At 38.8% G+C, this 25,773-nt stretch overlaps 2 protein-coding genes across 3 annotated transcripts; both read left to right on the top strand.

Moving 5' to 3' along the window:
* The first annotated feature begins 1,661 nt into the window (after positions 1-1,661).
* apold1b (apolipoprotein L domain containing 1b) lies at positions 1,662-10,108 on the top strand. Of its 2 annotated transcripts, none has more exons than XM_085759653.1 (21): positions 1,662-1,786; positions 1,871-1,936; positions 2,229-2,285; positions 2,368-2,433; positions 2,581-2,640; positions 2,743-2,802; positions 3,123-3,182; positions 3,391-3,462; positions 3,587-3,649; positions 3,741-3,818; positions 4,561-4,620; positions 4,814-4,861; positions 5,163-5,234; positions 5,713-5,790; positions 5,988-6,041; positions 6,141-6,176; positions 7,803-7,877; positions 7,984-8,023; positions 8,110-8,155; positions 8,260-8,674; positions 9,614-10,108. In XM_085759653.1, the coding sequence occupies exons 1-21, from the start codon at positions 1,715-1,717 to the stop codon at positions 10,091-10,093; spliced, it is 2,058 nt and encodes a 685-aa protein (XP_085615779.1). In that variant the 5' UTR covers positions 1,662-1,714; the 3' UTR covers positions 10,094-10,108. The 2 variants fall into 2 exon arrangements, with proteins under 2 accessions (XP_085615779.1, XP_085615778.1); XM_085759652.1 differs by having other exon boundaries at positions 7,800-7,877.
* A 4,519-nt stretch (positions 10,109-14,627) lies between these two features.
* On the top strand, positions 14,628-24,150 carry LOC146968983 (uncharacterized). The gene is made up of 12 exons (XM_085759334.1): positions 14,628-14,738; positions 18,307-18,322; positions 19,933-20,927; positions 21,209-21,400; positions 21,544-21,639; positions 21,899-22,031; positions 22,163-22,341; positions 22,614-22,805; positions 22,940-23,035; positions 23,278-23,398; positions 23,521-23,679; positions 24,029-24,150. The coding sequence occupies exons 1-12, from the start codon at positions 14,628-14,630 to the stop codon at positions 24,070-24,072; spliced, it is 2,334 nt and encodes a 777-aa protein (XP_085615460.1). The 3' UTR covers positions 24,073-24,150.
* The last annotated feature ends 1,623 nt before the right edge of the window (positions 24,151-25,773 follow it).

The following is a 25,773-nucleotide window of genomic DNA, read 5'->3' as shown; positions in this document are numbered from 1 at the left end:
CTGCAGAAATATGCTGGCTTTCATTTGGATATTGGTTTATAGGGTAATTTGTGTCACATAATGCAGAGTCAACATAATCTTTAACAAAATTGGAGACACTTTTAAAATATGTTTGTATGTGTGCATACTGTTAAAATGTTCATACCTTAATTATTTGTAACCTGTATGTGCCATCATGCCTTCATTGTATGTCAAAGAAAAGCTTAAGAAATATTTATATTTCTTTAGACTGGCAAACATTTGTTTTGAAATATATTTTGTGGATGCAAGTAACAATTGCAATCTTGAATCTTGTAGGCAACTGTGAAATTTAATTATTATTTAAGGCATAATACTGAAAATAAAATACAAATATTTTAATTGAAATGATCTATTTGTATCTGTTAAAATGCAGTGCCCATTCCTGTTTTGATTGTTCAGATTAAATTAAAAACCTGACAATTAGGTGTTCATTATCTTAATAAATGTCAAACATTCATTAGAATAACTATAGGGCTATTTTATATTTAATGTTTGACATTTATTAAGACAGTGAACATACCACAAATAAAACAAATATTCAATTTAGAAAAGGAACAGTACGGAGAGTCAACATTCTAGACAAATAAAAAGTAAAACTGTCAAACACACGGAACAAAACAAACCGCAGAGCGAGGCCACGCCCTCATAGGCCCTCAGGTAACGTGAAACAGGTAAACCAGGACAGGGCGGTTTCCCCGAACTATTTAAAGGTATCTTTGAAGAAGACCGTGAGGCGCTTGCATACTCGCTCTTTGACGCCCTCTATCCGCTCATTTTTTGCTTTTTAAACTTTCCGTGAAATCAGAGCAGACAAGGGACACACTATACTCGGGAACACCCAGTAATCCAACTCTCGGAAGGCTCGCCTCGGTTTTGGTCAAACCGGTCTGACTTATCCGTGTTTTGAAGGGGACGTGAAGGACTGACCCGTAGCCTGCAACTTTTAGACCTCGTATACTCGCGTCGTTGCTTTGCAACTCGGTGTTTTTTCCTGTCAGGTCCTATTTATGACTCTACTCTGAGGTAGGCACCCTGCTTATTTCATTGTGTGCTGCTCGCGTTTGTGTTACCAAACATTCCTGTGGAGTGGTGGACACAATGCCCAGCGCAGGTCGGCACTGTGACGTTGTTTTGAGGTGACAACGACACTGTCAGCCAAACCGTGTTCAAAAGTCTGCCCAGTTTAAGGTTTGATGCCCTCAGCGCATTTACACGTCGCAGACAGCACCTTAAAAACGTGTTACCCTCAACACCGGTTTCAATTCCTCTAGTGCATGTTCATTGTTCACCAAAGGGAACTTACTATAACTACTTCTGTTATTAGCCAGCTGTGATTCACATTTCATAATGAATGGACAATGCGACAAAAACACGTGTAGCCAACGTTTTACTCATGATGAATGTGATGTTAACCGTTTTTTTTTCCAGAAAGCAAAGGTTTTCACAAAATTACCAAACAAACATAACAACTCGTTTTTCAAGTGTATAATTTGACGTAGTGCCACAAATTGTTAAGTTTTTTGCCGGAGTTTGGTGTGTGGGTCTGTCATGAGAAAAGTTGAACTTTGACTGCTTTAAATATCCATTATGCTGAAAAATTTGTCATTGCCTCCTGATTGTCAGTTTATATTTATTAAGAGCCATGTTTTTTCTCCTTTCCTCCTGATATTTTTAAGCCCTATAGTATTTCAGCATGAACATGTTCAGAAAAGACAAGGGCTCTTCAGTCCAGACTCCATTGGTACCCCCAAGACCCAGAAAGGAGGTATGTAGACACAATCACAGTATTGTCGGAATATTTTCTTTATGTGAAATTGTGCCATTAATTGAGGCCATTATACATCGATAGGAGTTGGACAATCCAGTCACACACAGCCTCGACAGACAGGATGCAGGAGTTAATGCAACCCCACAGGTAAATGGTCACTCATAAATACAATAAATCAAAATACAGTCAAAAGTCACTCTCTTCACATTTTTGGCTGTAAATTGTTGTGAGAAAACGACAGTGAGGTCACAAATTAGTTTACCCAAAGGCCTAGAATGAGAACAAGCCACGACTTTGTAAGATGGCCTTGAGCTCACCCATATCTTTTTTTTGTTTTGTTTTCTGGTTTGTGTCTGCAAAAACTATTTTAAACACTTAATTATTGTTGCACAGTTTTTTTGTTTGTTTATTTTTAATGATATTTTGTTGTAATCCTCAGAGGACTGGTGTAATGGGAGTTATGCAGAAGGTCAATCCATTCAAGTCTAGCAATCAGGTTAAAACCATTTTTAATTTTCAGTACCAGTTTGGGTTTAATGAAATCATGTGGTAGCCTACCATGTCTGTGCTTTCTTTAGGTTTCCTCCACAGTCGGCAAAGCACCCTCTTCAGAATCACTAGAACAAGGGACAGACTCCTCACAGGTGAGAGGAATTCAATTATAACTGGTGCAGTAATTGCCTTATTGATATGGCAATACATCTTTTAAGAGGTGTTTCCTTGTCTGCTGTTACCCACCAAGTGGTAAACTCTGGTTTAAACAGTAAGATCAATACATACTTGTATTTCAGAACCCTGGAATGCTGAAAGGGGTCATGCAGAAGGTCAACCCATTCAAATCTACCTCCCAGGTAGCCACAGCATTGTCTGCATGTTACAATGGTTATTATTAGATGTTCATTGTGAGACAGTAGGGTAGATTCATTTATTTTGTTTTTGTTTTTTTTCCGCAGGTCTCTAAAGCTCAATCTTCAGAGTCGCTGGAACAGGGACAGGGTTCAGACTCTAATCAGGTTGGTTAAATATCATGACGTGATACCGCAATATCTAGTCATTGTCACAAATTCAGGCTGATTAAAAGGTTTTAAGGCCCTCTTCAGTTGAACCAGATTATTAAACTCCTAATTTGAAATGCAAACTGTCACAAATATGTCTTTTGTTAGGCATATAAGAATTAAGCTGTCAAAGGAAAATGCAAATTAAAAAAAAAACAACAGCCATGGGAAAAGAGCTAGTAAGATGGAGTGTTTAAAAAATGTGTTGACTTTCACAGATATGAAAATAGATTTTTACCCAGTGGTGCACAGGGTGACATTGTGTTGTTGTGTTTCAGAACCCTGGTATGTTGAAAGGAGTAATTCAGAAAGTCAACCCCTTCAAGTCTTCCACACAGGTACTGCCTCTGTAAAAGACACAGAAGATTTCAGGAAAATTGACCAAAAGATTTGACTGTTGAGCTGATCTTGTGACTAGAACAAACCAATCAAGGAGACTGATTAATTAAAGAAGTAAAGGTCACATCATTCTGCGATAGAAAAGGGTTGTTTTACTTTTAAGCATCTTGGACTTTTCTTCTCAAGATTATTCTGTCTCATGTGTAGGTACCAAAGACTGATCCTCAAGATGATGGTGCAGATCCACAAGACACTGGAAAAGAACTTCAGGCCAAACAGGTGCATTGTGTGTTGTTCTGCATAATTCACTGATCTAAAAGTCACTCACTTTTGGTTGATCAGCTTGATTAGGTTGAATGCTTAGACTTAAATTGTGCAATTGATGTATTTGTTTTTAATTTAGAATCCAGGGATGATCGCAGGAATGATGCAGAAAGTGAACCCATTCAAATCCTCACAGCCAAAGGTACCTGTTAGGATGTGGACCCCATGATTCGAATTGATCAGATCACTTGCTCTAGTCTGCACATCTTCATACTTCTCAAATGTCTCCCCAGGATAACCAGCCTCTAAACAATGACCTTTCCTCCAGCACTGGAAGCTTGGCAGACAATAACAACTTACCGGAGAAGCAGGTAGGTCTGTGCAATTAAGTACTTGGTCAAGAAGAAGATGCAGAACAGAACAGAACATTAAAGGGTTGGGCAACACTAAAGTAAGCCGTAATACAATATCCTCGCGTTATACGATATGATAAGTGTCCAGCTTTGATGCAGGTGAAGCTTTACCTCCTAAAAAGGTGTGGTCATGTTTTGCAATGCTGATTTGGAAGGTCACAGGTCTGTCTTGAATCCACTAAAAACATGTCAGCTAGGTTAATCCTCCAGTCAGCGCCACTGACCAAAGGCACTGGCTCATAATCTGGAGTTGGTCCCCGGGCGCTGCACTGTGGCTGCCCACTGCTCCTCAGGGATGGGTTAAATGCAGAGAAAGAATTTCACTGTACTAGCTGTATATGTGACAAAGTACCTTTACCTTACCTTACCTATCCCGAACATTGCATTATCTTAGACCGTGGGACCTGCCTGAAGTGCTGCTGTTCAATTTGTCTGGTATTTGTAAAACTGCATAAATCCTCCCTGCTACCACCAGATGGCAGTAGTTTACTTAATAGTGAATAAAGATCTCAGACATCGACCTTTCTTGATTTTGTGACATGAACAGCACAGTGATTTTTAACATTTAAAAATATGTTGAATTGTGGCATCATAAACATTGTTTCCTGTTTATTCACCTAATTTATTTTTTAGAATATGACGAATGCAAGTATATGCTTGACCTCTTTCCTGGTTTTTTTTCTTCTTTCTTTTATTTTAGAACCCAGGCATGTTCAAAGGAATGATGCAGAAAGTGAACCCCTTTAAATCTTCCACACAGGTACTGCCCCAAAAAATTAAGAAATTATGTTTTGTCAATTTAAGTTTAGGCTTCTAATTGTGTGTGAAGTTAGAAAAGGATGTCTTGATAACAAGCTTTGTGAAACATTTTAAATGGATTCTTTGAATGGTTAATGTTTCTGATTCATTTCTGTCTGTGAATCTGTGTCATCCACTGTTTTGTTGTTATACAGATGCCAGGAGATGAACCTCAGACAGACTCTTCCTCATCCAAGACAGAGGTACAGGTTACAGTGATTATTAGAAGGAATGGTGCTGTCTTTAATGACAAAACACCTTCAGAGATTTACCCAGGCCGGGTGCATCCTGTTTAGTGCATTATCATTGACCACACTGATTTTCATCTAGTGTTAATATGTACAGTCCCCATTTCATCATGGCGATGAGGTGTACCAGCAACATTAAGAGATGATAGCATCTGCGTGTATGTTAATTTTATCTTTTGCTACTGATTGATGTTTGTACTTAAACTTTCAGACTGAGCTTTAGTTTTTCTTCCACCTGTTTACTATTTTGCATCAGGAAAAACAAGGTATCCATCATGAGGAATCCTTCGGCTCTGAAAGCTTGGATGACGCCACCATAGAGAGATATGTAAGATGCACACTCCATCTCCAAATTGTCTGGAATGATGTTTTTCCAAGTTCCATTTATTTTTTCCAATTCATAAATGAACCTAGATAAAACGTTTTTGCCCTTGATGACATAAACCAAATATGATCTCTACAGTAGACAGTGCTATACAGTTATTTGCAGTGGCTGACCCTTAATTCATTGTGTTTTCACTTTCACTGCTGCACAAAAGGAAGACTGACGGTAAAAACATTCTGTCTAACCAAAAGAATGCAAAGCATGTGACAATGTGCGTAACTCACAAACATCTCACAATAACTGGTTGATCATTGTATTCAGAAAATACAACAGTCACAAATGTAATAAATCTCTAAGGCCAGTAATAAGGTACAGCTACACCTATGTTGTCGTCACATAATATGGCATGCTTTGTTTGAGCATTTTAAACTGTGAGCCTGATGTCAAAGTGTGGTGAGAACTAACCCCCCTCCCTTTCCAGTCTGTTTGGTATACTGATGGTGACGCCAGCTCTGAGGTGAAAAATCAACCAGTAGTGCCACCAAAGAAAAAAACTATGGTACGTATGTTACACAGGATGAAGTGAAGTCAAAAGCTTTAATCAAAGTAGTTAATTAATAAGTTAAGTAAAACTGATACTGAAAATCATCTGCGTAGAGTGTTTTTTTTTTCTCTCATTCAAGCACTACCTGCTCATCGACTGACTGAAAGAAGCTCTAAAGAGAATAACATTTGTTTTGTTTTTTACTTATTCAGACATTCAGAATAAAGAGGATTCTGCCCAGTGCACTGTTTGGATCTGAAACAAAGGTACTTGACTAAATGGCACTGCTGTGACTTTAAAACATTAAATTACATTTTCATCATTATGTGTTTTATCAATGTTATCATTTTTGTGTGGCTCTACAGGACTCAACAACATCATCATCTGAGGAATTACCTCAGGTTGGTATAAAGGGCTGATTGATGCTTTTATGCAGCACCTCTTTGAATACAAGCAATTGGCTCTATGCGCAGCTCCACTACTTCCTGAACTTTAGGCAGCCCCTTTATTTCCTGTTTTACATTATTGGACAAACTGATTAATCCAGGTGTGTCTGACCATTGTGACTACTCAGACACACCTGGATTAATCAGTTTGTCCAATAATGTAAGACAGGAAATAAAAGAGCAGCCTTAAGTTCAGGAAGTAGTGGAGCTGTGCATAGAGCCAAGTCAAGTGCTTTACACTAAGGTATGGGTGCACAGATACACAGCTAAATCTGATGAAGAAAATAGTATAGAAAATGAACCAAAGACACGGAGAAAGATGCATAGATTCAGTACAGCTTTCCTCCGCATTGCATGCAGAATTTTATTTTGTATTTATCCGTAGTCAGGTGATCTCCGGAAAGTGTTTATTTTTCATTTCTGTGTGTGCTTATCCAGCACAAGCGATATCACATGCAAATCTGTTTGCAAAGTGGTATTATCTAACTAACCAAACTTGATATACAGCTGCTTAAAGCTGACGGGTTGATATTTTTGACAATGTGTGTTTAGAGGATAGCCTGTGCCCATAAAGCTACAATTTCAGTTATTTCATTGGAATATATTTAGAGTACAACTTAACGCAAACATAACGCACAGCCTGTGAATTCTCTTGCCAGTTTCCTCTTTTCTGTCTTCATTTGCTATTGGTGCATGCGTGTTCCTATCACATGACAACTCTGGGATTGCCAGAGCAAATGGAAATCATGAAATTAAGAAAAATTAAATATACGCCATAACAATCTAGCGAGTTGCCACTATCGCCTTCAACTTGAGCAACACAAAAGTGTAGGTGTATTATTTGGAAAATAGTTAAAGAAAATGGGCCACACATTTGTCCTTGTATAAATGGAGCACAAATCCTTAAAACATCAAAAAATATTAAGGCTTACTCCCTGATTCAGGTGGAAACAGCTACGGGGATGTATTTTCTAGATATACACCTATGGCCTGTGCCAGAATCTTTGGACTAGCTTCATACTGGAACTAGGTTGTGTGCGCCACATGTTGGTATATTTTTTCATCTCTTTGATATTAAGACAGTCATTACTCTTAACTATCACAATTGTATTGAGTATTAGAGATTTCACAGGAAGTACAGAAGCATTTACTTTTACTTCTTTCAAATGTGAAAAGACATTCAAAATGGGAAGAATTTACCAATGAATGACTAATCCATCAGGTTTAGATTTCCAAAATAAGCACTAATTGAAAATACTACTTTCATGTACAAGAATAAAAATAGAATTTCAAAAAACATTTTGAGAATAAGAATGCATTCCCCCAGTACTTCTTACACCATTTGGTGATACAGATGACAGCACATTAACATTTCATATTTCCTTCTGAGCCAGTTAGGAGTTTGTTTGTTTTTTGTTAATTTTTCGTAGTATACAGTAAACAAATTGTTGCATCTTTAACTGTGAACACAAGCTGCAGCAAGGTAAAAATTGTCGGACCATTTAACTTTTTAACAGCTTTTTAGAAATTCAGTCCAGCAAAATGTGAACAGTGTGGTGCGTCTTTGTTGTACTGTAGGAGACTGTTGAAGTTCAGACACTCCAAATGGCCGAAGTACCAGTGCCCAGTGAAGGAACAGTCCCGGATCCTCTGGACGTATGCTCATTTTGATGACTTCTAGTACAGGATCACATGATGCTTGGTTTGTAATCTAACTAACCTGCACTGCACATACTGAATTATTCCAATTGTTCACTTCCAGGACGAGGAAGGCCTTATGACCTGGTGGAGAACAGTCGAGGGTATGCTTGATATTGACATGTTTTGTTGGTTTATTGGTGATGCTTTTAATTGCAGTTGAAACATGTCATTGTTTTGTGTGCATTAGGATGGGATGAGTGGAATGAGTCAACACAGAATGATGAAGCTGAAGAGTAAGTTATCAGCTGGCCTTTAGACTTGAGCATAGTGTTGAGAATACCAGACTAAAGTGTAAATGTTTTGCTTTTGTCATCTTTGTCTTGTTTCTTTTCCTTAGAGTGGTGGAACAAGCAGCTGATCGTGTCTTCATGGCGGCGCGTCTTTTTGTTCGCTTTTTTAACCAGCGTGGCGCCTCACTCCAGCAGCGCATCCTGGAGCTCCTGGCTTTGGCCGATGCAGCCGACACCTTTCATAAGAAAACGGTCACGGCCAGTGTTGGCGGCGGGCTGGCCAGTGTAGCTGGGTCCGTCACCACTATCACCGGCCTCATTCTGGCACCCTTCACAGCAGGAACCTCCCTCATCGTCACAGCTGTAGGCATCGGTGTAGCAACAGCGGGTGGGGTGGCGTCTGCTTCAGCCAACATCACAGACACAGTCCATTCAAAGACGGACCGCAAGAAGGTGGAGAAGATGATCCAGGACTACCAGGAGGAGATGAACGACATCAAGGAATGCCTGGAGTTTGTGCAGGTGAGATCTCTTTTCAGTTTGTCAGAGCAATCATTTTTCCTCATGCTCATGTTTTATCTCAGAGGATTAGAAATCATACAAGGCAAGGCAGTTTTATTTTAAACAGTTTATCTCAAAGGGCTTTACAGGTTATACAAATATCTATTTTTCTTCTATAAAGAAGCATTTTATGGAGCTAATTTATTCCCTCATTCTGGGAAAGATGTACTGGTGTGGGCGGAGTTGTGTTGAGTAGAAATTTGAGTTAATATTCTGCATACTCGGGGTGGTGCGTGGCGCAGTGGTTAAAGCGGCCGCCCCATGTAGAGGCTACAGTCCTCACCGCAGGCGGCCCTGGTTCGAATGCCGCATCGGGCAGCCCTTTCCTGCATGTCATTCCCCCTCTCTCTGCCTCCCCCTTTCTTGTCTATTTATTCACTATGGCTAGGTGCAACTGCAAACTGAATTGCCCATTGGGATCAATAAAGTTTTTTCTCTCTCTCTCTCTCTCTCTCTCTCTACTATGTGCCGTCAAGTAAAGGCAAAAAAGCCAAAAAAATATACTTAAATATAAAAAAATATATTCTACATACTCAAACAGCTTTAGTAGAGAATCTTCAGTTTAAATTAAAGGTGTTAGCTACAAGTTTAATTCCGTCCGGCCAATAGGTGTCGCATTCATACTCATACCCACTCTCGCTCCAACCTTCAATTGTACTGGTTGCCAGGTACGCCTATAGGGAGCAGCTAGTAGCTAAGGCTAAGCTAACGCTAACTGTATTTAACGAATAGCAGCTCCGGTGTTGACAGCGGACTGGAAACACATCTGAATCATTTCACACTGACTCACCTACAGACAACGCAGTGATTTTGATGAAAAAGTTGTAGCTATAACCTTTAAGGAAATTGGATTTCAACCCTTGATGTAAAATCTCCTGTCCTGTATCTTCTACCTAACAGCAAGGGATGGAGACACTTGAGGAGTGGAACTTTGAGGAGTATGCTGAAAGCATCTCAAAGAAGCACCTAAACCAGAATGTCAAACATGTAATGAAGGAGGGCGGGCGGGCGGGCAAGGCTTTACTGATCAACACAGAGAGCCTGATTAACACCGTCCAGGTCCTCAGTGTCGCGGGTGGAGCAGCTAAAGCCGCCCAGGTGATGTCCGTCACCACTGGAGTCATGTCTGGTCTGTTCCTGGCTCTCGATGTCTTTTTTCTGGCGAAAGACTCCATGGAGCTGAGGAAGGGTGCAAAGACAGAGTTTGCTGCTAAAATCCGAGAAGTGTGCAAGGACCTGCAGGATGGGCTGCTGGAGCTGAACCGCATCAAGGAAGAGCTGCAGAAAACCATGGATGGGATAGAGGTGGAGGTAGAGGAGGGAGAAAATGAAGAACATTGGAAGTCTGACCTGAAGAAACTTGTTGAGCTTGAAGAATGAAGAAACAGTGGTCAACACTCAAACCAAAGCCACACTGACTTAATCCTAACACCACTAAAACCAAGAGACCACATGCTGTGAACAGGCAAACGGTTTGTGTCCACTTAAAATGATATTTTTAGCGGATGAGGTAGTTTTGGTAGTTACAGTAGTAGAAGTCCTGGACCATAACTCCTTTGTTGCAACTGTACTTTCATCTGTTTTGTAGTAATATATTTTACATATTTATATTATTTAAAGTAGTAATTTTAATTATGTGTTAAATTAAAATTTGTTGTATTGTCTTTGGGATTGTTACTTTCTTTGCAATAAACGTATTTCTCTCTCATTTTATTTGTCCATTCTGTATTACACTCTTTGTTGTGAAACATACAATATGTAGATGAGGAGGAAGAAAACACTTTATTTTTCAGAGGTTGAAGACATCTGATCATTGACAGGTTGTCTTTCAACATTGTTTCATTTATCACTTCCCGAATGCACGACCTTATCTGGGTTTCAAAGTTCCATTGCATGAATTCCTGTGAATCCAGTCTGTCCTCAACCATGTCAGATGAACATTATTGCACATTATTAAAATTAGAAGCTGTGACCGCTGTCCAATAACACAAAACAACAATGACTTTCTGGTGACTGTTTCTTCTATCTAATGCACGTCACACAACCTTTACTGGAATCAAGTGAGAGAGACACAGGTGTGGCTTTGAATGATTGAAAATATCACTGCTATTTAAAGGGACTGAAAGCTGCAACTCTTTCAAGTCCTTAGTTTTCTTTTCCAAGACAAGAAATTTTCTCACACCTTTTTGTTTTGGTTTGGGCGTTTTGGGCGTTTTCTTCCGTCCTCAGAACTGTCACCGTGATGTCAGATGGTTACGTGCTTTATCAGCTGGTGTTTCTTGTCTTGGAAAAGAAAAAAAGAAAACAAATTATTTCATACGGACATAATGAACTTTCATAATATCTTTCAAGTCCTTTTTAAAAAGAAAAGAAGAAAGTTAGAGAGGCACTGATTCAGAGATATACGTAGTCTTGAGAAGAGTCAAACTCAAGCTGCTGGCCACAATACAAAAAATACACCACATGACATGATGGTGGCCTTAAATTAACTACTGTACACAAAGTGGCATTAAAGTATTTACATTTAGTCATCTGGCAGATACTTAAATTCAAATTGACCAAAAGTGAGAAAATATAGTTTATTATTCTTTCATTAATCTTTTGAAAAAATATATCATGTCCATTACAACACCAGTTTACTCATGTCTTCCCTTGATAGCATTCAGTCACGTCATTCAGGCTTTTTAAATGAATTAGTCATGCACATGGATGAATGGCTGAAGCATGTGTTACAATAGCTACGGGATGAGTTTGTTTTTTTAGGTTTGTCATCATCAACACGTAGAGGTGTTTCTAAAGAAGGCTGTTGTTTCTTATCTGTACCTTGTTATGCATTACTTGTTGGATTGACAAACAATACTTGCTAGAACACAAATGGCTCCTCTGAGACAATGGTGACTATTTTGTACCACTGTGTCATGTTTTACTTTGAGTCACATGGCCTTGTCATTGAGATGATCAAGTTTTCTACCGTGTCCATCCACTACCTACCTACCTACGACTTCATGGCCTTCATGTTCCTTGAACTAATGATGAGTTTATTAAGATGGAAGAATTTTGTCCAACAAGAACAGCTGGTTGGGTATTAATCTTGTATAAATGACTGACTGCTATAGGCTTCCTGCCAAGAGAGCAAAGTCAAAAGGTGAAGTTTTAAGAGGACTGTATGGATATTATAATCAGGAAATAAACAACTGGAAAATCACCTTACATATAATTACAAGGAATTATCTATAATTGCAGGAAATATGTACAGTTTATACAGTGAATGGAATTTAAGATGAGAAAAGGCATGCTTAAATTAAATAAAAGTATAAAAATTCCCCTATATTTAATATTTATAAGGTGTTTTTTTGTTTTTACCAGTCCGAATTAGTTAGTTTAGTAAAATAATTTAAATGGTTATGAACTATAACTGGACCACAGTACAGTACTGGTATATTAATGCCATAAACGTATTGCATTAATCACTTTTTCTTATGCAGTTTGAAAAAAGAGGCAAGATTTATTAATGCAAATGCAATCAATAGACATAGAGATGACAAAAAAAAACTATTCTCCTGTATTACACTGACTCATTTGACCCAGTGCTATTTATATTCATTGTTGTGCTTTGTTATGTTTTAAATACTTAGTCTAAACAATCTGCTACATAGGCTACTGTAAACAGTGAGAATAATGTTATCTTCTATGGGCATCTTCTACACAAATTTAAGAAAATAACATTTGTGAGTTTTGCAGTTTGTGCATGTCCATAATCTACGCAATCTAATCTCTAATGTAAGTCTACGTCACTAACCATACTTCCTTAACTGGGGTAATGCTACAACACCAGTTTCTCTAGATTTTTAGGAGATGGTAAACAGATGGCCAGCAAAACGAATGACATGGTAAGAATTTGTGTCATCAAACCCGTTTGCCACCTGATTATTTCCTCCTTTTGGGGAGCATTTACTCATTGAGAAACCCCTTGTTTTAATTGCTTTTTTTTTCTAATTTACTGTAATTTGTGTATTTTATAGTTGTCAGTTTATATGTTTTGAAACTGTGTTCAAAATGTTGTCCAAGTATTAGTTGCAATAGTTGTAGTTGAGGACTAAATTTCATGCTGTCTATTTACCATATGATAAACAAGACCAGAAAAGAGCAGAGCAGAACTATTTCTCAGCACAGGTGACAAAACCTGACTCAAAGACAGAAACCCTAAGGACAAACTGTGAGTTCAGGACAAACTGCCGTAACTTTTGCATTTCATGGATGAGCTTTGGTGTAATGGGGAAAATGTATCTAATCTAATATTAATCTATTTGAATATTAGTCTGGATTGGTAAAAAAAACAAAAAAAAAACATATAAATTGTTTCTGCCTATCTATTTAGAAGTAATGCATTGAGCACTGTTCATAGATAAGTGTGGATTTATTTTAAGCACAAAAGCTGTGTGCAGCATGAACTTACCATTCAAAAAACAAAAATCAAAAAGTCAACACATGTTTTCACTTATCAAATGGGTCGAAAGTGCTTTGATGAAGTCATTTTAGGAAACAAAAGCTCTGTCAGTTCTGTTCTTTCAGTTATAACCACCATGAGATTTCGCCCTGTCTTTTGTCCTCACATTTGATGGTGACTTCTCTCATGCCTCACTGGACATTAGTAAACACCTCCCTGGTCCTTGACAACACGGATGTGCTGAAATAATTTATTTACTCTTCACAAAAGTCAACAACTGTGGTGTGATATGTGCTTAAGGAGAATAAAAAAGTGTCTGCATGGATGAGCTAATGTTTAGCACTGCACTCAGCAGGCAGGTTAATAAGTATCATGCAGGTCTTTTACGACTTCATGAAGATTATAAGTTTGAGTGTTGATGCAACTTGTGGTGCTGTTGAAATGCACATGGTGCAAACAATTGTGTACGTCACATCCTTGCATCCATCATTTGTATAATTAATGTTTTTGTTCTCTTGTATGTATTTTTTTATAAAGGGATCTGAGGATCTGAGGACCATGCAGAAAACTGACTTTTTTGTTGTTGTTATTTTTGGTTTTGTATTTTATGTATCATTTCTTATTTAAATTATGCTTTATGGCCATGGTGTGGTTTACATCACTGATCCTCAGTTGCTTCTGTATTATCCTTACTTTGCCCTACAATTAGGTCTCACAGTAGGCTTGGATGAAAAAGACCACTATGTTTGCATGGATCCTGAAGTAATGCAATATAAAGTGAATTATTTGTGTCCATTGCATTTATATCAATGAATGTTGGCTAAACAACAGACACACTTTTCTGTATAATGTGATTCAGTTAAACAACAGTACAAACTACATCCTCCAAAGCGAATGGCCGCTGAATGAACAACTCTCTAAAATGTTTTCAATAAAACTCAACATTACAACCTTCATGAAGGATGATTAATAATTGTTTATATAAACCTGCCAACTATTTCATACTTGTTGACGTCAATGAGTGACTCTCAGGTTGAAATGTGGTTAGACATTAAAGATGTTGACAGAACTTCTAAAGGGGAGGAGAAACATGGACGGAGTGAGACAAGATCGAAGATAAACACTACAGAAGATGCCAGAAGTCTATCTTTTGATTTGTTGTAGTTTCTAGAAACCTGTCGATGACAAAAAGTTGCAGATCTGGATTTTTGTGTTGAGTCTCATTTACCTAAAAACAGCCTTGAGCAAACAAAAAACCATTGCCAACATGTTCCTGGAATAGTTGTGGTGAAAAGCAATCTGTCACAATGTTTGGAGGAACTATTAATTATCTTACACATGTCGGTGTAGCACAAATTCAGCTTCCTCTAAAACAATTCAATCCTGTTAAAGCTGCACAAGTTATGTTCATACATAACTCATCTCCGATATGAACAGTTTTATATTAGGCATATACTTTCATTAAGCATGCACGCTGATCATCTAGTCATGCTGTGTCCTCCAACTTCTGGCTTGCAGATACTGCTCAAAAAGTATGCACAAGTCATCGTGGTGGTGGAACGGACTGAAGAAAGTAAGGTAAATTGGTTACATAATCAGTGATGATATGTGAGATGATGACAATGTGCAGCATTATCAACCTTCCTCAATCATATTGAGGAAGGTCTTATTCCTGGAAGGAATATATGCACTGATTTTGTTTTTGTTCTTGTTTTATCTAATTAATGTTGCATGATATGCACCGATGTGAGTGTAAAATTAAAGGTACCACCCAAGGTGGCTCATTTTTGGCAACATTTTGGCAAAATTATAAAAAAAAATCAGTATATCTGGTAAGTATTAACACAGTAATCGATGACATAAGTGATTTGACATGTTAATGATGAAATTTGGTCATCTGTGTAAGGAGAAGTGGCCAAAAGTTGGCCTACCAATCAAATTAGTCTCAGAAAACTGGTTGGATGGCCTGTCTGTCAGTCCAACTGCCAAATCATGCAACTGCCATCTGTGTTTACGGGACACGTTTGCATCGTGGATGCTATCACCAAAAAAAGGGAGTGTAACGTTTCAGGTCAGAAACCCTTCCTTCAAGTCTGAGGAAGCGTTTGTGACCTGAAACGTTACACTCCCTTTTTTTGTTATTAAAAAAATATTGCTCTGGAGCTGTTGCTGGTGTGCAGACATTCCTTTTTCCTATGAAATACAAAAGAAGCCAAAAGCAGCACTGTTGCTGCAAATATAGCAAGAGAGGACGGCTTGTTTTTAATTTCTGAACATTGTGCATCTTTTGAATGTATGAACGAATGTAAAAAATGACAATGACAACCATTGCATGTAATTAAACTACTGTTACTTGGCAGTACAAAGGTAAGGTAGCAATTAAACATATTTTAATACCTTGTTCCCATTACTGCAAACCAGTCTCCATTGAGTTTGGCAGCTAACAGAACTTAACTCTGCTAGTCAGATGTGCTGAAGCTTTCTACTTCTAGGGAGTTGTCTGATTGATCTCTCATCTTCAAACTGCCTCAAGTTTGGATGTGCTGTATTTTTCTATACACTATAAAATATCTTATGAGAGCACAAACTGAAGCTCCTGATCTGTATCTGCATGAATTTTAGTAATGCAACGCTGCCATGTCCATAGCTAACTGGATAGTTGCATGAGTGCAGGCAACCCTCACAGAGTTCTTACTGAGTCTTTACCATGAAGGACTTTGACTGATTAACAACCCTTCGTCATAGACTGCAGAAGCACTGTTTGGTGAAGGCAAATATTAGGTATAAGTTATTTGTTGCATGTAACTTAGACTTATGGATTCTAGTAAGTGCATGTCCTGGGGTTTATGGGAAAACTAACAAAATCTGCACTGAACTTCCTCCATGTGCGCATTGCCCGGTTGTGGATTATTACTGATTATAAAATGGAGCAGTAGCGCAGGAATGAACAGAAGAAATAGGACTACAGACAGTGCTTGAAATGTGTAGAAAGTGAGTGAATTCTGAGCTAAAGTGCAGTAAAGCCAGCCTATTGAGCTGATGAGAAAAATACAGGCAACTGATGATATGAACAATACATTCACAGAAAAACTATCTGAGAACAATCTCTTCCCAGCAGCCAGGTCATTGACCTACTCGTCACCACGGAAACACCTCTACGGCATGCGTTATGAGTGAGTGAGAAGGAACATAAGATAAATTCAAAAATATGTGCTCTTAAAAAAAAAGATCTATGTTTTATGTTTTGGAAATCCCTAAATATAGAAATAACAAGTGATCTGTTTTCCCTCATTCTTAAAGCTGGAAAAACCCTCAGCCATCCACTCACTGACTGTGGGCAGCACAAATTTCTACCTTAATCAAATCAGCCTTAATCACCTGACAAATGAATCACTCAAAAAGCACATACAGCGCTGAGTCGCTTCTCTGATACACCCCATGAATACGTGCTATAACACATCCCAAGACTGGTTTGATATGCACAGAAATCATCTGGTCCCATGACAACAAAACAGGTTTAACACGGAAACGCCACGGCCGAGACTTTCATGCCACAATGTGACTCCCAGTCCACACCATTGTTTATTCATGAATCCTCTTTCTTGTTATTCCTCTGGTCAGTGAAAGTTCACTATTCATTAGCGTTAAGCCTTGAAATCTAATTTTGTCACTGTTTATGTTATTTCTATTTATGTTATTTATGTTATGTTATTTCAAGTAGCACATATATATCCCAGTGTTTACCATTTATTCAGGTTTTCCAAAGGACAGGAGGTTAAGCCGTATCCTAACAGGAAAATTAAATTCTTCCTCAGATGTTGTAAAAACACAACAAAAATCCATAAAACTCAAGGCATTTAGTTTGAGAGATATGGAATTAATTAAAACTCAAGCGTACCTTGCCAACTACTGACAATGCAACAGTAACTTCATATGTTCAAGGGAAATCAATACTGGGGCTCACAGAAAACACCTGTGGCAGAAACCAATTGAAAATTTAAGGTTAATCACCTTTTATTATCATGTTTTTACTGTTTACACACAATTACCAGAATTACCACAATTAGCATTATGTACTTAGATAAAAAAGCAAAAAGTTTTTAGTTTCTTTCCTTCATGATGTTTGATATAATACCAGATCTTCTGCTGTGATCATAGCAATCACTCCTACGTGAATAACTACTGCTCAAATTATGGACTAATATTTCCGAGTTGCCCGGACTTGCCTTTATTAATTAGGGAGGGTCAGTGTTCATAAGAAACCACTGAACACAATGGGGACATAGAAGCAAACAGAAAATCTTGTACTGCCACTTTCAAACCAGTTCTTGCCATTGTGTTAAACGGTCTCATGACCTGTGCCCACTTTACACATACACACTCTCACACGATTGTATGTTGTCCAGCCTTCAGGTTTGTTACCCCTCACAACAACAGAGGCATCTTTACAAGGCTAGTGAACTAGTGGAGGCTGGTGCAGAGGTTGTGAAGGTGTTTCATACAGTTCAACAATTAAAGTTATGAATCGCAGACTTCACATCAGAAATTGTACATCTATATTACAACAAAAATCTAAACAGTTAGTCAGTCTGGGTTTTTTTACTTTTGTTATAGTTTTTTGTTATTGTTATAGTTTGTTCTTATTTTAAATAATTATGTGTTTTATATGTAAAGCACCTTAATTTTAATCTCAATACGTGCTATAGAAATTATGTTTTATTATTATTATTATTATTTCTACATGAGATAAGACAACCATTCAGAAAGATTTTAAACACAGTGTTTCCTCATCATGTGAAAGAGATCGGTTACAGGCATTGTGTGGCCTCAAGGAAGTAAAGTTCTTCGGGAAAAAAAAAAATCCAATGTACAGTGACACAGCAAAAGACATGTGTGTGGTCTCCGTCACACATGCCCCTCAGCACCTGTTCCTTGACCCCACCCCCTGGAAACATCATCCATGATGTCAGTGTTTTTGGCCATCACACCTTGACTCTCCCCACCCTTTGAGCTTAAATAGTGAAACAGAGTGAACAGGTGTCACATCTCAACCTCCACCACTTCCTAAGAACATCACAGTGGTCTACCTGTAAACCACAACTGAGGATAAAGATACACATAACTGCTTTCTTCTTTTGAACTGAAGACAAGGAGATCTACAGGTAGGAACAGCTTTATTATTAATATGTAATATTACATTCCTTCTATAGGAATACCATATGGTTGACAATAATAAATGGATTACATGTTTTTTTCAAATCCCACTTAGGTTTATTAATATCCATTTATAAATATTTGCTCTTGTTCTTGTGTTTTTCTCTATTCATTGCAAAGAGTCAATAATTTTATTAAATCTAAAATTTTATTTTAAATCATTATTAGAAGCAAGCAATAACTAAGAATGTATTTATTTTCGGAACATTACGTAAATTATGGTTATTATGATTTTATATTTATAGGCCTATTTTATATCCTAAATCATAATTTCAATCTTTTTCAATGAATGGGATACACAGAAAACACAGTAAACTATCATGTGCTTTATGTGTAAATGGAATTCCTGATAATTATTGTTAAATTAGTACTGGTTTACATGTTGAACATTTTATTAAATCTTCATCTTATTTTTTTATCAATAGGTATGGGTGATGTGATCTAAAATTTAGAAAAGTATTTTTGTGTTTGTTATTTCATTATAACTGAAATATTACATTATTAGATATCATAGAATAAAAACACAACCCTACCTATTTTCTTACACCTTCAGGCAGAAAAAATGACTGAAGGGTAATAATGAAGGGTGATTAGTATATGTAATGTCATTCATTCTTGGGGACATGCTGGAAATCGATAGATAAGCCCTAGATTCAATTGCGGGATGCCTAATATGAACGGCAATAGTGGGTGTGGCATAATAGTTTATTTGGTTGTTTAAGAGGTAGCTTTCCCTTGAGGGCTAAAACCAAATTGTGTGACACAGTGACAAAACAAGAATACTGTCTATCCCTAGATAATGATTCGTAATTTCATGAAAGTGTATCTAAAGTACCAAATGGTATACGATCTAAAGCAACATTAGGTTAATCTTGTAATAAAATGTTAAACATTTTATTAATTCTTCATCTTAATTTTTATCAATAGGTATGGGTGATGTGATCTATAAGCATTTGTGTTTGTTATTTCATTAGAACTGAAATATTACATTATTAGATATCATAGAATAAAAACACAACCCTACCTATTTTCTTGCATCTTCAGGCAAAAAAAAAATACTGAAGGGTAATAATGAAGGGTAATTATTAAATGTAATTTGATTCATTCTCAGAGTTAGTAGTAAAAGTAAAGTAAAAGTGCTGGAAGTCGATAGATGTGCCTTGATTCAATTCCGGGATGCCTATTATGAATGGCAATAGTGGGTGTGGCATAGTAGGTAATTTGGTTGTGTAAGAGGTAGTTTTCCCTTGAGTGCTAAAACCAAATTGTGTGACACAGTGACAAAACAAGAATACTGCCTATCCCTGGATAATGACACATAATTTCATGAAAGTGTATCTTAAGTTCCAAATGGTATACTATGGCATACCATAGGCAACTTTAGGTTAAGATGTGACAATAAATATGGTTCTTCTTTGATATATTGTCCCTGCACCTAAAATTAAAACAGCTGTTTCTCCGTTCAGAAAAATCTCTCACTTCACTCTCTGTTACCCTGTAACTATAACTGCAGCTAAAATGTCTCATAATTTTGTTGATCTTACTCTACCTACTCTAGGCATGGACAAGAGACTGCTCCTTGCCGTCCTATTTGTGACGATGTCCTGCATGTTTATGAAAACGTGTGCTCAATCAACGACTGTAGCGCCAACCACGACAAACATGGCAACAACGACTGCAGCGCCAACCACCACAAACACGGCCACCACAATGACCGCAGCGCCAACAACGACCAACACGGCCACCACAACGACCGCAGCGCCAACAACGACTAACACGGCAACCACAACTACTGCAGCGCCAACCACCACAAACACGGCCACCACAACGACCGCAGCGCCAACAACGACCAACACGGCAACAACGACTGCAGCGCCAACAACGACCAACACGGCCACCACAACTACTGCAGCGCCAACCACGACAAACACGGCCACCACAACGACCGCAGCGCCAACAACGACCAACACGGCCACCACAACGACCGCAGCGCCAACAACGACCAACACGGCCACCACAACGACCGCAGCGCCAACAACGACCAACACGGCCACCACAACTACTGCAGCGCCAACCACCACAAACACGGCAACCACAACGACCGCATCGCCAACAACGACCAACACGGCCACCACAACGACCGCAGCGCCAACAACGACCAACACGGCCACCACAACTACTGCAGCGCCAACAACGACCAACACGGCCACCACAACTACTGCAGCGCCAACCACCACAAACACGGCAACCACAACGACCGCAGCGCCAACAACGACCAACACGGCCACCACAATGACCGCAGCGCCAACAACGACCAACACGGCCACCACAACTACTGCAGCGCCAACAACGACCAACACGGCCACCACAACGACCGCAGCGCCAACAACGACCAACACGGCCACCACCACTACTGCAGCGCCAACCACCACAAACACGGCAACCACAATGACCGCAGCGCCAACAACGACCAACACGGCCAACACAACGACTGCAGCTGCCCCAGCTGCCCCACCCCCACTGGTTTTTAACGATACAGTGGTACCTCTTAATGTGAGTGATGAAATAAAACAAAAACAGAGCTTAATTCAAGTGAATATAAGGGAACAGAAGTGGAGGACTACATCAGCTGTAAAAACAGTCCCTGAACAGTGGTCCATGCAGCCACACTTTGGTGGACACATGCACTGTTACCAATATAATCAGAAAAATAGTACATATTTAACACCACAGCAGTACTAAGATAAGCCTATCTTACTGTCTAAAATATTGTATTGTCTGTGCCAACTTACACATTATTCCACCCTCTTAAATCTCTCCCTTCTTCCTTGTAGGAGACAGTTTCTAGAGATGGGTGTGGATCCGAACAGCTCTGTGGAGCTGAGCCCTCTGACTGCGACCCCTCCACAGACAGTTCATGTTTTTTTGTTGGTGCCAGATCACAAGGTGGTTCAAACTTTGAGTTCAACCTCTCAGGACAGTCAGGGGGTTACATTGCTGCCACCCTGTCAGAGGATACAACAGCGGTACGTCAAATTCCTGCACTTGTTTCTCAGATATAAAAGTACCATCAAGTGTAACCATAGGGTCATGGTTGGACTTGGCAATCGCTGAGTTTGTTTGACGCCATTTGTCTAAACCTTTCACTGTTTCTGGTTTCGCACCATAGGGGGGCAATGACACAACCTACATCTGTGCAAACGACAATGGTGTTGTCAGGTTCTTCAGCGCACTCCTTGACAATGGTGTCCTGACTACAACCGAGGTGAGTTCTACAGTCACCTAAAGTCATGAATATTTAAGTATAATGTCCAAATCTGCATACAAAATAGAGATGACATGCAGTAGTTCTTTGATTCCTCAAGTCAAATACTAATCACAAACTGAACACATTAAAACTGCTACTCATGGAATATCAAGGTGCTCATTAATTCAACGTCCCCTTTTGTGTAGTATATAAATCTACAGTAATACACCTGAATACTCACTGCCTTCTCATCATGTGTCATGTGTCTTCTCTGTAGCTGAATGTGAACTCTGTGAGGGGCAGGGTCAGTGAGGCAACAATCCAGTGCACTTTTTCTGCAACTGTACCGAGCCCAAGAACCAGAACAACAGGTTTCTCACTCTCCGTCGCCACTGGAGATTTCAACAGCTGTAAGTTAACATATTAAAAGATCAACATTCACACTGCTGTTTCAGTCATCTTTTTCACAGACACTATCACAGATAATGTATCAACATTTTAACGTATTGATGATTTTTCTGCCTTGTGCTTGTTCTCACAGCATCTGGTGCTCTGGGAGCCCCAGAGTCCCAATTGAGGACCCCTGTTGTAGATCTGGCAGTAGCTAACCAGACTGTCACCAATGAACTTGCCAACACCACAACTGCAGCACCAAACACAACCACTGCAGGCAACACAGCTGCTCCCCTGCCTTCTAATACTACAGTGGAACCTCTTGCAGTGAGTGATGAAATAAAACAAAAACAGAGCATAATTAAAGTGAATATAAGGGAACAGAAGTGGAGGACTACATCAGCTGTAAAAACAGTACCTGAACAGTGGTCCATGCAGCCACACTTTGGTGGAAACATGCACTGTTACCAATATAATCAGAAAAATATGACATATTTAACACCACAGCAGTGCTCAGATAAGCCTATCTTACTGTATATTGTATTGTCTGTGCCAAATTACACCTTTTCCCTCTTAAATGTCTCCCTTCTTCCTTGTAGACGCCAGTTTCTAGAGATGGGTGTGGATCCCTACAGCTCTGTGCATCTGAGCCCTCCGACTGCGACCCCTCCACAAACAGTTCATGTTTCCTTATCGCTGCCAGACAGCAAAGAACTACAAACTTTGACTTCAGCCTCTCAGGACAGTCAGAGGGTTACATTGCTGTCACCCTGTCACGTGATACCACACTGGTATGTGAATTTCCTGCACTATCTCAGATATAAAAGTACCAGCAAGTATAACCATAGGCTCATGGTTGGACTTGCCAATCGCATTTGTCTAAACTTCTTGTCTGAACTGCACTGTGTATATTTTTGCTCCATAGGGGGGCAATGACACAACCTACGTCTGTGCAAACAACAATAGTGCTATCAGCTTCTTTGGCGCTCTCCTTGACAATAATGTCCTGACTACAACCGAGGTGAGTTCTACAGTCACCTAAAGTCATAAATATTTAAGTATAATGTCCAAACCTGTGTACAAAATAGAGATGACATGCAGTAGTTCTTTGATTCCTCAAGCCAAATACTGACCACAAACTGAACACATTAAAACTGCTACTCATGGAATATCGAGGTACACATTAATTCAACATCACCTTTTGTGTGGTATATTAATCTTACAGTAATACTGACTACCTTCTCATTATGTGTCTTTTCTCAGCAACTGAATGTGAACAATGTGAGGGGTAGGGTCGATGGGGCAACAATCCAGTGCACATTTTCTGCAACTGTACAACAAACAAATTTTGCACTCGCCATCATCACTGGAACTTTCACCAGCAGTAAGTCATCATATTAAAAGATAAACATTCTCACCGCACTCTTTTCACAGAGAATGTATCGATATTTTATCAAGGGATAAAAACTCATCAGCCATTTTTCTGTCTTGTGCTTGTTCTTACAGCATCTAGTGCTCTGGGAACCCCAATGCGCCAGTTGAGGACTGCTGTTGTAGATCTGACAAATCCTAACCAAACTGTCACCAATCAACTTGCCACTGGCGCCACCACCGCTGCCCCCACTACTGCTCATGGCATCACATTCCAGCAATCGATAACCCAGGGTACGTGTAATAGAAAAGATGTTTTTTGGCTGGACCACCACAGTGGGGGATAGCCCATTGTGGAGTGCAAATGTCGCTGACTGACTGAAAGATCAAGCTACATCAGTAGCCAGCAACAGAAATAGGATAGATGAAAACGGCTCTAGTGGGAAATGAGCTGAATTAAAATACTGTATGTGAACACAGATGATAGGAGAAAAGCAAATGGATTCAAAACTTTGTTGACCTCAGACACTGTCCAGCCAGATTTTGGTCTAATCTTTATAAATGGATATCTGAAACACTAGTGACTTCTTTGGAAGTTCATACAGTATTAATTGTTTTTCTGTTCTCCTGTCTTCCCCTACAGTTCTGCTGATCACTGTGGGTGTGCTGAGCCTGGCCATGCCATGAGAGAAATGAGTCAAGACAAGAAACTCATATCTTTTCTATCCACGTGTGTGCTATTCAATACCAGCATCTCACGACACTATACATAATAATAAGAATTTTTGTATCAACTCACTGGACATGAATGCAGAGGATGTTACAGTACCGGGAAGGGGGATCACTCTTCTACTACACTCTGTCTCTGTTCATGTCTGTTAAAAATCTGAAACAAACAATTTTTAAGATTTTAACTGAATGTTTCTTTTATAAGAGTAGGACTGCTGGATTTCTGCCCTATTCGTTATTTAATTGCATGTTAAGTACCATTAAAATTGGACTTGTTAGTTAGTTAGAACTTTAAATTAACTTTAAATTAAACACCCAAATCAAGTTAACAAGTGGCTTTTTAACAACAGGCGTCATGCTTTATACAAATTTGGAGTTTGGGGTCTGGTTACCTGATAGGCACACGTCACTACTGTCAAAAGCAGTAAAAGAAAAAAGTTCGAACTTGATAACAGATGAAGCCATAAAATTATTTTGTTACTTTTCTTATGACAACCAACCAGCACAAGTAAAACAACAATGTCTCTCATAACGATGCCTGCAAATGTCAGATGTGTACTTACGTTATTATAATTTTTTAATATTTTATCATTGTGTTTTACTCTTTGATGTTTATGTAGTGTTGATTATTCAGAAAAGCTTTTAAAATGAAGCCTTCCCTGGCTGATCTTCTCATACAGACAAACTTATTTTGCACATTGCATTATGTAACAGTTTAGTTTTTATTAAAATGTTTAAAATAAAGATTTTACTTTAACTTATTATCCAGTTGTACTGTTATTGTTGTTGTTGTTGTTGTTGTTGTTGTTGTTGTTGATGGACAGAAAAAACACTGCACAGTTTCAATTTTTTTCCCATTTTCATACATTCAGTTGGCAATTTACAAGGAATGACACAGTCCTGCAATAAATCCTGTATTCATTGTTTTAATACAAAATACAAATGTCTTGAAGATAGCACTGTTGTACAAAACAGAGTCAAGATCTGTTTACAACAAGGAGGTGTCCAAATTCTTATTGATATAACAAAACAGTTCCATTTCCACATGATGTCTTCCTCAGTTGTGGCAACTCATCACTCAATGATACACTGGCACCCATTTTCCAGAAAGGAACTCTGAAACACTTGTTATGTGCAACTACATGCACTAAAAGCAACACATACCATATTAAGGTATGTCTTAATTAGATGTTTGTAGATTCCAGAGACACATTAGCTGTATCGGGTGTACAGGTGCCAACAAATAATTGTTTTGTTTTCACTTTAGAAAAAAAAACTCCCCTGACAACTTATGTTTCAGGGGAGCCCGTTTCAGAAATATGTTTTGTCCATTTCACTGAGTGTAAATGAGGCCAACAGGAAAACTGACAAAATTGTTTTTACCTCCTCCTAGTGCTAGTAAGTGGCAATGCCCTGCTCTGTTATATCACCTCCAGGATCTGCTTCTAGCCTTTGAGGAGCACAACGAGCCTGGCTGGGATTGTGCACTGGCCAGGATTGACACTATTTTTTGGAGATGTTGCATGATCAGGTGGTAGCCTACAGGTCCAGTATATCATTCAAGCACAACTTAACATATTAGCTCAAAATATGGATTTTGCATTTCTGTTGTGGTACTATACGTTTATCTACTCTCACAAGTGATTTAAACGCAAGACC

This window comes from Trachurus japonicus, chromosome 18 (genome assembly GCF_045865225.1).
Source record: "Trachurus japonicus isolate A0001 chromosome 18, Traja_1.0".
NCBI lineage: Eukaryota > Metazoa > Chordata > Actinopteri > Carangiformes > Carangidae > Trachurus > Trachurus japonicus.
This window is presented reverse-complemented; position numbering and strand designations above follow the sequence as displayed.

Bases quoted from the DNA above. Each gene is read 5' to 3' on its own strand.
- LOC146968983 (XM_085759334.1), top strand. From the start codon at position 14,628: ATGCACGCTGATCATCTAGTCATGCTGTGTCCTCCAACTTCTGGCTTG. The intron at 23,036-23,277 runs GTGAGTTCTACA...GTCTTTTCTCAG, and splicing joins ATGTCCTGACTACAACCGAG to CAACTGAATGTGAACAATGT. The intron at 23,680-24,028 runs GTACGTGTAATA...CTTCCCCTACAG, and splicing joins CCAGCAATCGATAACCCAGG to TTCTGCTGATCACTGTGGGT.
- apold1b (XM_085759652.1), top strand. From the start codon at position 1,715: ATGAACATGTTCAGAAAAGACAAGGGCTCTTCAGTCCAGACTCCATTG. The intron at 6,042-6,140 runs GTACTTGACTAA...GTGGCTCTACAG, and splicing joins TGTTTGGATCTGAAACAAAG to GACTCAACAACATCATCATC. The intron at 8,024-8,109 runs GTATGCTTGATA...TGTGTGCATTAG, and splicing joins CTGGTGGAGAACAGTCGAGG to GATGGGATGAGTGGAATGAG.